Consider the following 17,807-nt stretch of genomic DNA (forward strand, 5'->3'; position numbering starts at 1 on the left):
TCAAAGGTGTCACTTTATTCCACAGCACAGATCAATTTTTCACACAAGGCCACACTGACACACAGAGAGATAGAGACATAAAGGGGGTAACTGGACTTATTCTGGTTATTCCAATTATTCCAGTAAAGACTTTGCAATGTTTTAGATTTAAAAAAAAGCAGATACTTTTTCAGATAAAGGTTGCATTCACACAATTTAAAATGTGTGCTGAGCTATTTCCTGCACGTGTGGGACATGAGGGTGGAGACAGACTTCAGTGAATAGTAGGACAGAAGGCAAATGTCTCCATTGGGTGTGAGTGTTGATATATAAGGAGAAATAAGCTCACCTTTCCGGCTGCCATGAGTGACAGGCCCAGCTGGTGCCAGAGGTGGAACTCGTTGAATGAAAACTTCATGGCTCGCTCCAGGCACTACGAGCAGACACACAAACATGTTTCGGTCATGCATGATGTTCAGGAAGAGGTTTGAGCCCAGAGAGCACACAGAGAGTGTTGGGTCCTCTGAAAGGTTCGACTATGTCATCCTTCTTGATGTTCTTCTTGAAGTAAATGAGCTTGAAAGTGCTTGTCAGTCAACGCTCAGCGCCCACTCTGTGCTGTTCCAGTGCACATTGATGTGATTGACATGAGTGGGGTTTCGCTCAGTCAGAGGTTGTCAATCAAGCAGGAAAAAAGGTCCGTCTGATGTTATGATTAAATATTATGCTTTAAATGGAAAGACAGGGCTCTACCCCCTTCCCCAGCTAGGCCTGTTTCCAGGAGAGTAGAACGGTATGCCATCACTGTGTGAGGTCCATGTTTGCCCCAATTCAGGTTTTCAGTTCCTCTTATTTTGTGGGAGACACTACCATGAAAGTCTTCTTTACCCACATTGAGGTGGGGATTCTATGGAAAGGCAGACCCAGAACTCACTGGAGGGGTTATATACGGTTATATACTTAGCATTGGCATGAATGTAATTTTGGGCTTTTAATAAATTCATTTGGATGGTTCTTCCAGGGTTGAATGATTATAAAACAAACAACTTCAGCATTTTTTAAAAGAAAAGAATGTACACGTTGATTCTATTTTGGATATTCTCAACAATAGTCAATACTATTTTATGCACATTTCATTAGAAATCATGATTATGTGCATGAAAAAAAAAAACATTTCAACTGTCTTTCAAATACTTTGCAGGCATGTTTAAAGTAAACTGGTGTTTAGTTTTATACCATCTAAAACAAAGTGAATGCAAGAATTACAGCTGGATTTTTCTGTTTGACAGCAGATTACCGACCTCAATGATTCATTAATTCTGCAAATTATTAAGTTATTATGACGTCAAAGATGCATGATACTGACTAGTACTGACTAGTGTGTGTGATTTTTTGTTTTCTGTAATTGAAGCTTTCCACAACTCAGACAAATAATTAGGAAAACTTAATCAGAGAATTTCCCTGTGGTGGGGGTCATATTAGACCGGGAACCAAGATTTTAAAACAAAGGTGTATTCAGAGCAGAAAAATCTGGAAACAGAAACATGACGGACAGATGGTGCTGGGAAACCTTTGACCTCCACATTGACCACAGTGTGTGTATTTATTACTACACCTCAGAGAGCATGGCGTACTGCCCCCTCCTGGCCATGCCGATGGTAAGCATGTCATAGACGGAGGTGGCATCCTGCAGGCTGGCCTGGCGAGCCTCGGCCTGGTCCGGCAGACGGCTGATTACTGCTTGACCACTGGTCTGTTGGGAAGGAGACACTGAATGAAGAAGGGGGAAAAATACAGTTGGACAGCTGGTCCCTGTTGCTGGGCCCTCCGATAAGGAACAGTAGGAATGTGTGTGTGTGTGTGTGTGTGTGTGTGTGTGTGTGTGTGTGTCTCACCATCGATTCTGTGATGAGCAGTAGCAACACAGCCTCCTCCACCACGTCCTGAGGACAGAAGCAACTGCCAAGACAGAAAAAAAACAGGAAAAACTCCAAAACAGGAAATTTATTATCACTCACACAAACGCAAACAGAGACAGAACAACAGCGGATTACCGAGAGTGTCTGGTTTCTGTCTCACCTGTGGGGTTGTAACACAATACAGACCACCACGGATGTATCACTGCACAGCATCATCTCAGATGTCACACGTACACACACACCCCATCTATGTCCCATTAAAGAACACAATCTGCAGACATCGTCGCAGCCTTTTCTGAAACCACTTCGTAATCATAAAAGCAATCATCAACGCTGACACATAGCTATTCCTCAGGGGGAATTCTGCTCCTCCACTCCTGCTAATCTCAGACATGGATTTAGATCTTCACTTATGATAGTGTGGGCAGGATTAGTCATGTGGTGGTGACTAAGTATGGCTCACAGGGCCCAAGCAATGTTTGCAGGATCCCTGCAATGAGTGAAATGCAGAAATGAAGCAACAATAAGGTGACACAGTTTGATGTGCGGATCGGATAACAAGCTTGTGCTTTCAAGATTGAGAAAGTGTTGGGTTTTGTCTATTTCAATCTTAGATTTTATACACAGCATCATTTTGTGTCATGCCTCACTAATATGGAACAAAAAATTTAATTTCCAGTGTTGTGTGAGGTCCGACCTGTTGATTTTCTGTCCAAGGACTATGGTACTATGGCAAAGTATTCCCACCCATTCAACTGTTACACATTTTCAATGCATTTCATTGGGATTTAATTTGACAAACCAACACAGAGGATCAAAGACAAATCTGAAAACTGATATACAGGGGTTGGACAATGAAACTGAAACACCTGTCATTTTAGTGTGGGAGGTTTCATGGCTAAATTGGACCAGCCTGGTAGCCAGTCTTCATTGATTGCACATTGCACCAGTAAGAGCAGAGTGTGAAGGTTCAATTAGCAGGGTAAGAGCACAGTTTTGCTCAAAATATTGAAATGCACACAACATTATGGGCGACATACCAGAGTTCAAAAGAGGACAAATTGTTGATGCACGTCTTGCTGGCGCATCTGTGACCAAGACAGCAAGTCTTTGTGATGTATCAAGAGCTACGGTATCCAGGGTAATGTCAGCATACCACCAAGAAGGACCAACCACATCCAACAGGATTAACTGTGGACGCAAGAGGAAGCTGTCTGAAAGGGATGTTCGGGTGCTAACCCGGATTATATCCAAAAAACATAAAACCATGGCTGCCCAAATCACGGCAGAATTAAATGCGCACCTCAACTCTCCTGTTTCCACCAGAACTGTCCGTCGGGAGCTCCACAGGGTCAATATACACGGCCGGGCTGCTATAGCCAAACCTTTGGTCACTCATGCCAATGCCAAACGTTGGTTTCAATGGTGCAAGGAGCGCAAATCTTGGGCTGTGGACAATGTGAAACATGTATTGTTCTCTGATGAGTCCACCTTTAATGTTTTCCCCACATCCGGGAGAGTTACGGTGTGGAGAATCCCCAAAGAAGCGTACCACCCAGACTGTTGCATGCCCAGAGTGAAGCATGGGGGTGGATCAGTGATGGTTTGGGCTGCCATATCATGGCATTCCCTTGGCCCAATACTTGTGCTAGATGGGCGCGTCACTGCCAAGGACTACCGAACCATTCTTGAAGACCATGAGCATCCAATGGTTCAAACATTGTATCCTGAAGGCGGTGCCATGTATCAGGATGACAATGCACCAATACACACAGCAAGACTGGTAAAAGATTGGTTTGATGAACATGAAAGTGAAGTTGAACATCTCCCATGGCCTGCACAGTCACCAGATCTAAATATTATTGAGCCACTTTGGGGTGTTTTGGAGGAGCGAGTCAGGAAACGTTTTCCTCCACCAGTATCACGTAGTGACCTGGCCACTATCCTGCAAGAAGAATGGCTTAAAATCCCTCTGACCACTGTGCAGGACTTGTATATGTCATTCCCAAGACGAATTGACGCTGTATTGGCCGCAATAGGAGGCCCTACACCATACTAATAAATTATTGTGGTCTAAAACCAGGTGTTTCAGTTTCATTGTCCAACCTCTGTATATTTGTATTCAGCCAATTTTGAGACCCCTAAATAAAATCCAATGTAACCAACTTCCTTCAGAAATCAACCTCAGTGTAATAAAACATCAGAACAAATACAGTTGTTCTGTGAAGGCTTCACAGGTTAGTTAAAAGCATCATAAAGACCAAGGAACACAGTAGACAGGTTGGAGATATGTTGGAGAAGTTCAAAGCAGGCTTAGGTTTTATTATAATAACCCAAGCTTTGGACATGTCACAGAGGACTTTTCAATCCATCTTGGTAAAATGGGGCCAAGCAAGAAGAGGATTCATCCTAGAAGCAGTAAAGGGGACCATGGTAACTCTGGAGGAGCTGCAGAAATCCACAGCTTAGGTGAGAGAATCTGTTAAGCGGCAAGAAGTCTGAGTGTGGCAAAAAGTAAGCCAGTGTTGAAAGAAACCCATAAAAAGCCATCTTTTCTGTTTGCCACAATCCATGTAGGGGACACAAAAAAACATGTGGAAGTAGGTTAAGTTTGTTGCCTACTCCATATTATATATAATCTAAGTATTTGCGTAGTAGGAGATAGACACCTTGAACACAAGATCCAACCATAAAACATGATGGTGGCAGCATGATGCTGCGGGGAGGCTTTTCTTCAGCAGAACCAGGTTAACTGGTCAGACTTGATGGGAAGATGGATGGAGGTAAATACAGGCCTATCCTGGAAGAAAACCTGTCAGAGGCCTTAGAAGACTAGAGACTGGGGGTGGAGGACCCTAAACATCTGGCCAGAGTGACAATTGAATAATTAAGATCCAACCATACTGATGACTTAGAATGGCCTATTCAAAGTCCAAACCTAAATACAACTGAGATCTGTGGCAAGACTTTGATGTTCACAGACACTCTCCGTCCAATTGGACTGAGCTCGAGTTATTTTTGAAAGAATAACAAAAATGTTTTTCAGCCTCTAGCTGTACAAAGCTGACAGAGACATAGTCTAAAAATCTTGCAGCTGTAACTGCAGCAAAAGGTCTACAAATGCCCCTTTTCCAAACGGGAGGGCGGGTCCTCTGAATCTGGAGGTGGAGCTTCAGCCATCGGTGGGTCAGTGGAAACACAACTGGTACCATACCGAGTAGAGCAAAGTCAGGTGGAGCGGAGCTGCGCCGGCTAAAAAGGGGCAAACGTATTGCCTCAGTGGGGATCAAAACAAATGCACAGAGCACTTTTTACATTTTTATTTGTAAAAGGTTTCAAAAACGATGTAACCTTTTTCCCCCACCTCAAAATTATGCTCTACTTTGTGTTGGTCTATAACATAAAACCCCAGTTAAATACATTGATGTTGGTGTTTGTAATGTGAGAACATGTGAAAAACGTTCCTAAAAGCATAAGTGATAAATAAAACTGAAATCAGACATACTGTAGCTCCTTATTTCATTGGTATAGTACTAAAACCCAGACACCAAATTCATTAGCCTCTTTACGTACTCAGGTTAGTGGCCTGATGAGCAAACAGACTGGAGGAGAATTATAACAAGATTAAGAGGGAAACATGAACTGTCTTGGAAAAACAAAGCTAATACCTACCAATCTGTGCTGTAACGTAGTGGCGGTTTAATGGTGGGGTACATGGCGTCTTTGGAGGCTGCGGCTCCCTCTCTCTGGAGCCACACTGCAGGTGGGGGGCCCTGTGGGGGCCAGTAGCTGCCCTCACTCACAGAGGTCAGCAGCACCTGTGCTAGCTTTATGGCTGCACACTGGGATGCAAGAACAAAAACAAATCCCAGAATATTAACGCAGTATCAAATTCTGGTAGAAATCACATCAAATGCTTCTTTTGAAATGTTTTACTTGCATGATTTCAGTGTATGATGTTTGTGAAAGCATGATGGCTCCCTCACCTTCCTGAAGCTCTGAGACCCTCGCGACTCCACCACCCTGAGTACCCTACGCAGCTGATGAGCACCCTGCGCAAGATGACTAACACACACACACACACACACACACACATTGGGCTTATGTCAGTGTGATGCATTGGTGTTAAAGATTGAGTAATAATAAATGAACACATCAGAGTATTCAGACAGGTAATGTAAAACAGCAGAGGTATTTCCATTTACACATACAGAGTGAGAGGACCTGGTGGATAAAGGTCTGCCAGCTAATCAAATTAAAACACACAAGGGGATTTAAACTAAACACAAGGCCTTCCTTAGAAGGAGCCTTTAGTTATTTTTATCTTAATGCAACACTGACACCTACTGGTTCAAAATCAAGGTCACATCCTTTTGTCTTTGTCCCAAAGCTTAAAGTTAACACAGATTGCCAGAGCTCAGAGATCCTAACAGCTGTATGTTTACATACAGTATCAGTTCACAAAGCCACATGTAAAGGGGCTCTCAAAGGCCTACAAATCCCTGTTAATATTCAAGGGTTTTGAAATTAAAAATAAGACCATTCCCCTTTATTCTGACATCCTGTACCAAAAACAAACAATTCAGGTATGAGCAAAAATACAATGTGCACTCCCTTAACCTAAGACTTTGAATGCTGAAGTTAAATGCTTTGGTTCACACCTTTCATAAATTATAGTGAATGTAACCAACCAGAATTAAAGTTCAACTGTCCCAGTAGCATTGCTCTGTTTGCTCATTTGCATCCCTTAGTCATGGTTTGCAGAGAAATTACAAAACATCAAAATATATATGGAAACTGGACAGGAATGACTGAAGCTGGACAGGAAGTACTGGTTCTGCTGTATTATCCATATGTCTGGGCTAAGAATTAAAGAAAGAAAACTGATGAAACCAAACTTGAACTTTGAGCCACAATTCCAAAAATACAACTCTGAACTTCACCAATGGAGCAGAATGCCCACTGTGAAACCTGTTGAGGGAAGCATCATGCTGTGGGTCACTGTTCTTCAGTATCAAGGTGGAGATGTTATAAACCAGTCCGTTTCAACCCAAAACCTGTGGTGTCACTAGAATAGGTCCTCGCAATCTCCAACTACCAAGCTGTGGGATGCTGATAAACTCCAACCAAAGGAAACTGAACACTGAATTTAACCAAAAGGTGCCTCAACAGAGTTTTAGTCGAAGCATGCACACACTTCAGCAACCAGGGTATTGCAGCTTTTTTATTTCCCCTTTAACAGATTTTATTTTTTAGTGGAATTGTACCCAATAAATAAATTAAAGGGGGAAAAGATTTTGATATTTATCATGGTCTCAATTTTTATGTCTCAAAAACCTGGAACCTTTTCAGGGATATGTGGACGTATGAGACTGACACTGACCCCGGGCGTTTGAGATCCACTGTGGTTCAGTACGTTCAGCCCAGCAATAAATGATAAAATAGGCACGGACAAGTGTTTTCTTTTCCTAAAACAGTCTCAGTTGTGCTGTTTTATTAGTATAACTTGTATCATTAAATATATTTGATCAAAAATCAGGTTTTAGTTCATTAAAGTTTGAAAATTACTAGGGATACATAGGGTTGGTGTGCTGGTGTGTCATGCTATGGTTTATTACCTCTGCCTTTACCCAAAGTATAATTTGTGCTCTCTAAAACCTTTGTTTTAATACATTTTAATGCTTTCTTTGGTTCATGAACCACTTGTCCAGTTTAAAACCCTGGTCTAAAGCGGTCCAGAGGCTGAAAAAGCTAAAATCAAGATGTAACTTTTGTCAAATCAAAGATAAAGAACGGCATTTAAATATAAATCAGTATAGAAAATGCTTTTGCTTTAAAAAATTATATATTTATATATTAGATTATAATGTTTAACTGCAAACTGACATTTGTAAAATGATTAAACAAAAAAGCGAATTCTCTTCTTTTGCTAAAATTTCCAGACATTGCAGAAAGAGTTTACTGTATTTCTGCTGCACTCACCCCCTCTGCAGCAGACAGAGGTAAGCGCTCTGCAGAGCCGCCTGCAGGAAGTAGCCCAGGTCGATGTCTACATGTGTAGAAAGGAGGCTGGCTTTGGTCATTTTGGCATGAGGAGTAGTTACCATCTGAAAACATAAACAGGTCTTCTCATGTAAACACGCATGCATGTCATGCATACTTAGAATGTATGAAGGCCCACCTTATCGAGCTCCTGCAGGTAGGACAGGGCTGCGTCACACGCCCTGAGGAAGCAGGTCAGACTCTCCTCCTCTCTCTCTGAAAGACGAATACGAGACACCGCAGACAGGGCCTGGTGGTCCAGAGACAGACCTGCAATGTATGGAGAGACCATGGTCATGAAGGGTGGTTTATCAAACAGTTAGGGGAAGTGTGACACACAGAAAGGCATAATCTTTAGGAACATGTTAAGCTGCAAACAGTTTTTGCTCTTCAGAAGTTGAGCAAATAATCTGCCTCCATCTCACCCTATGTCACATCCAGCTTCTGCATATCCTCCATCACTAGAACCATAAACCCAACCTATGGACTTCGTCCTTTCCTCTTCTTTTTAATATTTTCAACTTTTATGGACAAAAAGGAATAAAAATTCACACCCTTAGTTAATTTGCAATTTTTATTTATTCTCGATAGTTTTACAGTTGCTTCCAGCTTTGATTAGACATACAATCAGTTTTCCTAATTATTTCGGTCTTATTTGGCTCCATATCCCTTGCATTTTGTCTCTCACAAATCAATGCAATAACTGACAGTCACAGAAAAAAGAAAGTACACACTCTTTCAACTCTAGCATTTTACATATTAGATCATAATAACAAATGATGTGGTGTTTTTCCTATGGGGTTAACTAGCCTGAGATCACGTGATGCCAAGTCGCTGATGTAAATTCGTATTCTCACAGAAAAGAAATCGTTTTTATTTACATACAGTACAGACCAAAAGTTTGGACACACCTTCTCATTCAAAGAGTTGTCTTTAATTTCTGACTATGAATATTGTAGCTTCACACTGAAGGCATCAAAACTATGAATTAACACATGTGGAATTATATACTGAACAAAAAAGTGGGAAACAACTGAAAATATGTCTTATATTCTAGGTTCTTCAAAGTAGCCACCTTTTGCTTTGATTACTGCTCCGCACACTCTTGGCATTCTGTTGATGAGCTTCAAGAGGAGGTCACCTGAAATGGTTTTCACTTCACAGGTGTGCCCTGTCAGGTTTAATAAGTGGGATTTCAAGCCTTATAAATGGGGTTGGGACCATCAGTTGTCTTGTGCAGGAGGTGGATACAGTACACAGCTGATAGTCCTACTGAATAGACCTTTAGAATTTGTATTATGGCAAGAAAAAAGCAGCTAAGTAAAGAAAAACAAGTGGCCATCATTACTTTAAGAAATGAAGGTCAGTCAGTTTGAACAATTGGGAAAACTTTGAAAGTGTCCCCAAGTGCAGTCGCAAAAACCATCAAGCGCTACAAAGAAACTGGCTCACATGAGGACCGCCCCAGGAAAGGAAGACCAAGAGTCACCTCTGCTGGGGACGATAAGTTCATCCGAGTCACCAGCCTCAGAAATCGCAGGTTAACAGCAGCTCAGATTAGAGAACAGGTCAATGCCACACAGAGTTCTAGCAGCAGACACATCTCTAGAACAACTGTTAAGAGGAGACTGTGTGAATCAGGCCTTCATGGTAAAATAGCTGCTAGGAAACCACTGCTGAGGACAGGCAACAAGCAGAAGAGACTTGTTTGGGCTAAAGAACACAAGGAATGGACATTAGACCAGTGGAAACCTGTGCTTTGGTCTGATGAGTCCAAGTTTGAGATCTTTGGTTCCAACTACCGTGTCTTTGTGCGGCGCAGAAGAGGTAAACGGATGGACTCTAGATGCCTGGTTCCCACCATGAAGCATGGAGGAGGAGGTGTGATGGTGTGGGGGTGCTTTGCTGGTGACACTGTTGGGGATTTATTCAAAATTGAAGGCATACTGAACCAGCATGGCTACCACAGCATCTTGCCGCGGCATGCTATTCCATCCGGTTTGCGTTTAGTTGGACCATCATTTATTTTTCAACAGGACAATGACCCCAAACACACCTCCAGGCTGTGTAAGGGCTATTTGACCAAGAAGGAGAGTGATGGGGTGCTGCGCCAGATGACCTGGCCTCCACAGTCACCGGACCTGAACCCAATCAAGATGGTTTGGGGTGAGCTGGACCGCAGTGTGAAGGCAAAAGGGCCAACAAGTGCTAATCATCTCTGGGAACTCCTTCAAGACTGTTGGAAAACCATTTCAGGTGACTACCTCTTGAAGCTCATCAACAGAATGCCAAGAGTGTGCGGAGCAGTAATCAAAGCAAGAGGTGGCTACTTTGAAGAACCTAGAATATAAGACATATTTTCAGTTGTTTCCCACTTTTTTGTTCAGTATATAATTCCACATGTGTTAATTCATAGTTTTGATGCCTTCAGTGTAAAGCTACAATATTCATAGTCTTGAAAATAAAGAAAACTCTTTGAATGAGAAGGTGTGTCCAAACTTTTGGTCTTTACTGTATATATATTTATTTTTCGGGTTTTAAATGAATTTAATGTAAAATCAGCCACACAAAAACAAAGTGTTAAAGCAAAGAATGAAACACTAAGTACACCCTCGCTGCTTTAATAGGATTCAAGAGGAAAATGTGCCATCCAGATGCTGCTGACAGTTAAAGAACTGATCATCCTCAGATTGATCACCTGAGGATGAATTTGAATTGCTCAGACTGAATCTGTATTTGTGTAATTTGAAATTAAATCCACTGGTTTGAAAATGAATTTCACTAAACTGAAACTGAATATAATGGTTTAAAACTGAATTTGTTTGCTTTGAAAATTGCTTTGCTTCGTATTGAAAATTCAGTTTGATTACTTTCACTTTCAGTTCCAAAATTCTGTTTTTTGTGTCATACATCCGGGTTCTTGAAGCCACAGATTAATCAAACACAGATTTACTGATTCACGGATGTCATTCACTATCGCTGTGTCCAAATTCAGGACTGCATCCTTTGAAGGACGCATTTGTAGGCCGATAACGTCCTGGATCAGGCGATGAATGCGGTCCAATCTCCAACGTTCCAACAAATGCGTCCTTCTTATCCCCAGATTTGAAGGATGGGTCCAGTGTATCCTCCGTGTCCCACCCTATCCCATGATTCATTACGGGTCGAAGTAGATTGTTCAACCGGAAGCAGCCGGAGGAGAGAGAGAAGTTGTGAATAAAATTGGATATATTGCGCATTCTGTGAAACAACTGAACTTTAACAATGTTTTTAGACGAGAATGTAGTTGTGTAAACCTAAAATATCTGATCAGTTTATCAAGATATCGCTTAATTGCATAAATGCGCCGATGTGTTCATCCGGTGCCCCAGTAACCGGCTCGCCTCGCCAGCTTTCAGCTGACCGGGTGGTTGAGGTGCGCTAAACCCCGAGAGAACATCTGACTCCCGGCACATTGTTTTCAAACTCCTGCTGCGTTTCCCCAATGGGTGGAAGTTAAACAGATATAATTCAGTCAGATGAAATCTAATATTAATGTTTGGTTTATTTATTATAATAATTATTATTATTATTATTATTATGCTCTGCAAATAAACTGATTTAAACTTTGTTCCTAAAGTTAATATGTTAGTGTTTAAGTTGTTGAAAGCTTTACCAATAAATTAAACAAATGGTATTTGTCATCAATGTATTTTATCTAGTGTTAGATTTTTATATCTATGAACACAAAAAATATTTTCAACATTTTAAATGGCTGAATAATGAACAAGATCATCAAACAATAATATTTTAAAACAAAACAGCATTATAAGCCATCAGCAATAACTTTACAACAGTGGAATTTAAACAGGGTGTACTTTATTTTTACTACGAATGTACAACAAGGCATTGAATGTTGTCTGCAGTTGTTCCTTCAAATAATCTTGATTGTTTGTTTCCATATTCTTCAATAAAAAACATTCCTGTATTCTTTAATACCTTGGTCTTTAATGGAGTTATTCGGATGTAACTGCTTCAGTCCTCGCTGCGTTTGCAGATCCACAGACAGTGGATACACAGAGAAAAACAGGCAATCAGGTCTCTTGAAGACCAGATGCTCAAACTGGAGCTATTATTACAAATATTCAAGAACTTTCCAAGAGGGGAAGAGGCCTGCAGCGTTGTGCAGCCTAGGGCTGGACGCCAGACGAAATCAAATAAGCAGACAGCTGCCAGCCGTCAGACATCATCCATGTCTGACTTGATTCCCACAGCAACAATCTTCATATCCCACAGAGAGGCCTGAAAAGGAGCTTCTGCTGCGGCCTACAGTAAATATCATTCAGGGGGAATCAAAACAAGCAAAGGAAATCTAAATCTGACAGTTATTGCAGTAATATTCCTTAATGTTTCATGAGCATGAGGTCATGTCCGATTATCAGGAAACAGGGAGGGTAATGACATAATGATGATGAGTGAAACAAGATTACACTGAGCTCGAGTGTTCTGTTAAGGTGATCTATGGCCTTTAGTGAGGCCAGCGTTCAGAGTGTCGCAACGGACAAAAACGCTTTAGATCGCATCTGCCTGGAAAAATGTCAAACTTCTTCACCCTACAGATGCAAAACCTAACCTAAAATTGTCCCATTTTACACTCTGATTTATTTCTTCTTTCACATTCACAAGCTTAGATTAGGACTCAGCCCTTGGAAAAACATCAAGCGCTCCTTGACCCGACTTTCTCCCCGATCAAGCTGACGGTTTCCAGCCATGTCCCATCAGTCCAGCCTGTGCACCTCAGATCCACATTCAAGGTCAGTTTGGTTTTACCCGTTCTTTAATTCACCAGAAAAGGAAACAGAAGTTTGGTTGTGCTTGTTCTTTTTTTTTTATATAAATAACACATCTTCCAACTGATGCACTGTAGTCTTACAAAAAATTTTTTAATAGCTTTGCTTTACAGTGATGATCACTTCAGTAAATAAATGCAATAAATAATTACTTATTTATGTATATTTTATGTAGATTAATTTCACATAGTCATATATTTCAAGCATTTAATTCTGTTAATTGTGATAATTATGGCTTATAGCAAATGAAAAGACAAAATTGAGGAAAAACATTAAATAAGACCAATAAAAAGAGGATTTTTATAGCAGAAATGTTATGTTTTCATCTAGCCCTGGATATTCACTGTCTAGAAAAGGCAATAAAGACAGCAGTTCACAGAGTGTTGTATCCATGCATATTGATGGAAAGTTTAGTGGAAGGAAGAATTTTGGCAGAAAAAAAGGTACTTAGCAACAAGGCACTTCATGCTTTCTTCTTTTTTGGAGATGCTGATTTCATCTTCTAGCAGGACTTGGCAGCTGCCCACACTGCCACAGACACCTATACCTGCTATGACCTTTGTATCAGTGTGACTGATTAGCCAGGAAACTGGTCTGACCTGAACACCATTGAGAAACAATGGAGTATTGTCAAGAAGAACATAAGAGACACCAGAGCAGATAATGCAGACGAGCTGAAGGCCACTATTAAAGCAACCTGGACCTCCTGAACACCTCGGCAAAGCCACAGGCTGATCTTCTCCATGCCACACTGTATTGATGCAGTAATTCATGCAAGAGGAGCCCTGACCAAGTACTGAATGTATATACTGTACTGTACATGGAGATACTGGGGAGCAGCATTTCTGTGTGGAGAGTCCTTTCTTTATTTTGTATTATATTATTTAATTTAAATATACTTTATTTTTCTATATACCAATGTTTTGGGAAAACAAATTTTGGGTTTTCATTACCTGTGAGACATAATCTTCAAAGTTAACGTACTAAAGAGAGTAAATTATTAAAAGAGACCAACTTAATTTGAAATCTGTTAAGCTGCTTACTACTCCCAGAGTAACTGAGGTACGAATGTTAAGTCCAACATTCAAACAGAAAGCTCCACTTAGTGAAGGGTGTCAGGGTCACTTGTATTGGCTATGAGGTCTCTGTGTCACCAAAATAAGAGCTGTGTTTGCATGCTCTGCATAAAGTTGAACTAAGTTCTGGTACAGCTTGGCGTCCTTCATTGCTGCCCTTGTCTTTGGTCTTGTTTGTGGTTTTAATAGACTGGGTCTCAAGGTGCAGTCGTGGACCGGAGGGTATGTGGTTGACCTTAGAATCTCATCTTTATTTTTGGGAACTTGTTTTTATGAACTTCAGCATCATGGAGCGGTTTGCTGTGTGAAGCATACAGGATTGAGAGTCAGCTCCTCTAAGACTGGAGCCATGGTTCCCCTCCAGGCTGGGGGTCAGTCTCTGCCCTCCTGTGTATGAATGAAGGTATGGGGTGGGAGCTTGATAGATGGATTGGAGCTTTGTCCTCAGTAATAAGTGCATTATTTTGGTCTGGGATAGTTGAGATTCCCTCCTAGACCTGTTGCAAAAGGAACTTAGATAAGCAGAGGAGGATGGCTTCATAGATAGGCAGATGGATGGATGGAAGGTGGGTTGGCAAGGCACAAGGATGGATTAAAATTCTGCAGGCACCATGTCCAGTTCTTGCAATATTTCATTTTGAGCAGTTCAGATGTGTAAAAACAGCTAATTCTAAATCAACATGTCAACATCACAGTTTTTTTTCACAGTTTGCAGAAACTTTCATCCCAACAAAACTAGGGGCTTCATCTTAAATTCCCATCAAGAAACAGGTTTCATGGAAGCACTAAACAACAAGCCAGATAGTTCTTTTTAGGTACCTTTAATGATGAATGCCTCAGCCAATAAGCGGAGGTGGTAGACAGGTTGGTCATCCTGGGTCAGGTCCTCCAAGCCCACCCTGGCACACATTCCCTGAGCGTCCCGGTACCGGCCCTGAACATAGTGCACTTTGGCCATCAGGAGCAGAGCCTCATTCAAGTACCTGGGCTGCAGGACAACAAAAAATGCATGGTCACACAAACAACACCACGAATGGGACAAAAGTTTGTGATTATCTGCCAAAATACTTTTAGGTTGTTAAGGGACCAAGAATAGACTGACTGTGAGGCGGCCTCGGCTCAGGATGGTGTTGAGGTAGCCTTTGGCCTTGGAGAGTCTGGCCTGAGGTTTGTCCATTAAAGGTGTGGAGCTGCACAAAAGATCCATATTTTCCAGCAGGCACTCCTCCAGCAGGGCCTCAGCCATCAGTAGCGTGCCGTAATCATCTGCAGAGTGGGATTGAAGAAAGTTGAAAGGAAAAAGTGTTTGATGAAATGAGTCTGAACTCAGGGTCAGAGGTCATCTGCTTCTGTAGCCAAAACAAACCCTCTCTCAGTTTGTCAAAAACAGAACTCCAAGAGCAGAACAAACGTGCCTGAAATGTATTTCTGCTCAGAAGCTACAGTTTCCATTTCGCTCATACAGTAAGAACTCCCCTAACCTATATGATATATACGTTTACACAGAGGCAAAAACAAGTGTTCTCTGATTCAGCCTCTGTGTCTGTGTAAGCACACACAAACACATACAAACATAATCCCAAGTACAGATTTCCTGTTTAGCTCTTTGAGTCAGGGTGTGTTCTAATGTCAGCTCTTTGCGCTGTGTTTATGTTGTGATGTTCTTGACATTTTTGCTGGTTCATTTATCAGCACAGCCAAGGCAAAACCTATCTCTCTGGAGAAGGTAGGAGATAAACAACAGGACATGTTGTCCTCCAAAACCAGAGAGAGACTTTGATTTCACCCATTTACTAAAGTAAATGGTCTTCAATTTGTCTTGTTGTTGCGATAATAACGAGCTACATAACTATCTTTACCATCAAAACTAAAAACATTTTGAGCATATCAGTTTTCTAGCTGTAGGTTGTGTTTTTCCTGTATTAGCATTCCATGTTTCCATCTCCGATTCCATGTTTTCCAAACTTTCCAGATTGCTTGGTTTCCTAATGTAAGAATAACAAAACCAAAAGTTTTCTATAAATTCAAACCACCTGTTTTGACAGCATTGAAGCTCTTTTATATAAATGCTGCAAACACTAACGTGATCAACGCATTTTTGTTTTTTCAATGTGTTAATGGCCTAAAAATGACGTGGTCTGAGTTTGTCATAGCCTCTGAGTAGCATCCATGCATCTGAGGTCAGTTTTAATAGTTAATGACTCAAAAACCAACAAACAATTAGGCTTCACTAAAAATGTGTCTTCTAGTAAATGTTTGACCCTCTTTCAGTTGCAATCTGAGCTTTTGTAAAAGATCTCTGTGGACAAATGTGTCACAAATCCAGGTATTTGTCTTAATATTCCTACCAAACAGATGTCTAAACATCATCATTTTATAAATGCTGAGTTGAACAACAGTCTGTGTTTCTGATGGTGTTTTTATGCTCACTGGCATTTCCCATCTCTTTCCCAATCTTGTTACTTTCAAAGCCAGGAGAAAACTCTGGTTGCTCCATGTTTGTAATCATACTTTTTATAAAACCTGGGTACAGCTTGATGCAGGAAACCGGCCAATGCCTAGTGGAAACCATTTAACGTGATCTATATGTAGTGACTAGTCTTTCACGGCAGTGTTGCTCAGGTTGTTGCTTAAATCATTAGAGCAATAAAACTTAAAAAACTTGAAGGTTTGAAACCTAAATAAATCACAGTTAACCTTGCCATTGTTTTAAAAAGCAGATCAGTAATATTAAAAATGCACTTTTCTTAAAAAGAGGCTTTACTAAATCACAAAGGCACTATCATATATGGATGATGACGTGTTGTCTGTAACCACCCTTTTTAAGAAATATGGGGAAATATGTGAAATGGATGTAGAAAAGGGATGGAATGAACACTTTTACTACCAATATAATCAATACAGGAAATGTGTATGAGCTCCACTGAAGTAAACAGGTAAAGACGACTGATTCTTTACCTTTACAGTCTCTGTTGGAGACGTTTTGTCCCTGGGTTTATTAAACAGCAGGAATCTTTAATTTAAGGAAATGACCAACCTAAAACTGAGAAATGAGGACACAACACAGTTTATGTCACAGCTACTGCAGATAGCTCAAACAGGCAGTCAACAGCCAGACCACAGGGGCAACCAAAGCTGTTGTTTGTGAGCATGAATTTTATCAGGTAAGAAAATTATTTCTTTCATCGATAATTAGTACAGCAGAATGATTTGACATTTGACAACAGATTCTCTCAGAGTATTTGAACCTCCCTTTCATTCCCCACATGACTTACCATTAGCTTGAATTAACTTTCTAGGGTCAAAGACATCTTGTAAGAAAACTAACTGTGGACAGACTTACAGATTTTCAGCATGACTAAGGGTGAGCTCAGGGTTTACGTTTGGTCAGTGTTGTGCAGTTTAACCCACAGGAGTAAATCACTTAGTGGTCATTTGGAGAAACGCTTTCTCATATAAAGTATTTTGATGATATTGTTGCTGACAATCTTCGGCATTCCAGTGACAATGCTGGTCAAAACTGGAGCCAACCTATGATGTCTCTTTAAAAGCTGCCTGGATTTCAATGTTTTGAAAGTCTTTGTCAGTGGTAATTTGCCACAGTGGTAAATTGCTTGCAGTTTGGGCTCACCGCAGAGTGCTTTTAAATCCCCCTGTAGGGTGCTAATTTGTTAGGTCTCCAAGCTACTGTATGCAGATAACAATTCTCCTGACCTCTTCCTCCTAACTGAGTAAATTAACTTATAAATCTTCATTTCATGAATTGAAATTCAAGTTGGAGACTTTGCTTATTACTACTTTTGTCTTGGGTGAACACTGTGTAATAGACTGAACCTCCAGTTCTACATTTCAAACAACATCATCGCTCTTCACCAACTTTCAGCTCACTTGTGATGGCTTTTATTTCTTTTGCTGCGTTATCATATATTTCTCCATTTTGAACATGAAAATAACAAAAAAAT

The 17,807-nt window shown here is 40.8% G+C and overlaps 1 protein-coding gene across 1 annotated transcript in view; it reads right to left on the reverse strand.

Moving 5' to 3' along the window:
• ttc7a (tetratricopeptide repeat domain 7A) overlaps nt 1-17,807 on the reverse strand; it is a 74,211-nt gene that overhangs the window by 49,798 nt on the left and 6,606 nt on the right. The window contains exons 3-11 of the mRNA XM_047351310.1: nt 14,948-15,111; nt 14,665-14,833; nt 8,080-8,210; nt 7,881-8,005; nt 5,885-5,963; nt 5,571-5,740; nt 1,875-1,938; nt 1,595-1,732; nt 329-412 (exon numbers count right to left, since the gene is read on the reverse strand). Coding sequence (XP_047207266.1) covers nt 329-412; nt 1,595-1,732; nt 1,875-1,938; nt 5,571-5,740; nt 5,885-5,963; nt 7,881-8,005; nt 8,080-8,210; nt 14,665-14,833; nt 14,948-15,111 — 1,124 coding nt within the window. The remainder of the gene's footprint in view (nt 1-328; nt 413-1,594; nt 1,733-1,874; nt 1,939-5,570; nt 5,741-5,884; nt 5,964-7,880; nt 8,006-8,079; nt 8,211-14,664; nt 14,834-14,947; nt 15,112-17,807) is intronic.

The sequence above is a fragment of the Girardinichthys multiradiatus genome, chromosome 22 (genome assembly GCF_021462225.1).
Source record: "Girardinichthys multiradiatus isolate DD_20200921_A chromosome 22, DD_fGirMul_XY1, whole genome shotgun sequence".
NCBI lineage: Eukaryota > Metazoa > Chordata > Actinopteri > Cyprinodontiformes > Goodeidae > Girardinichthys > Girardinichthys multiradiatus.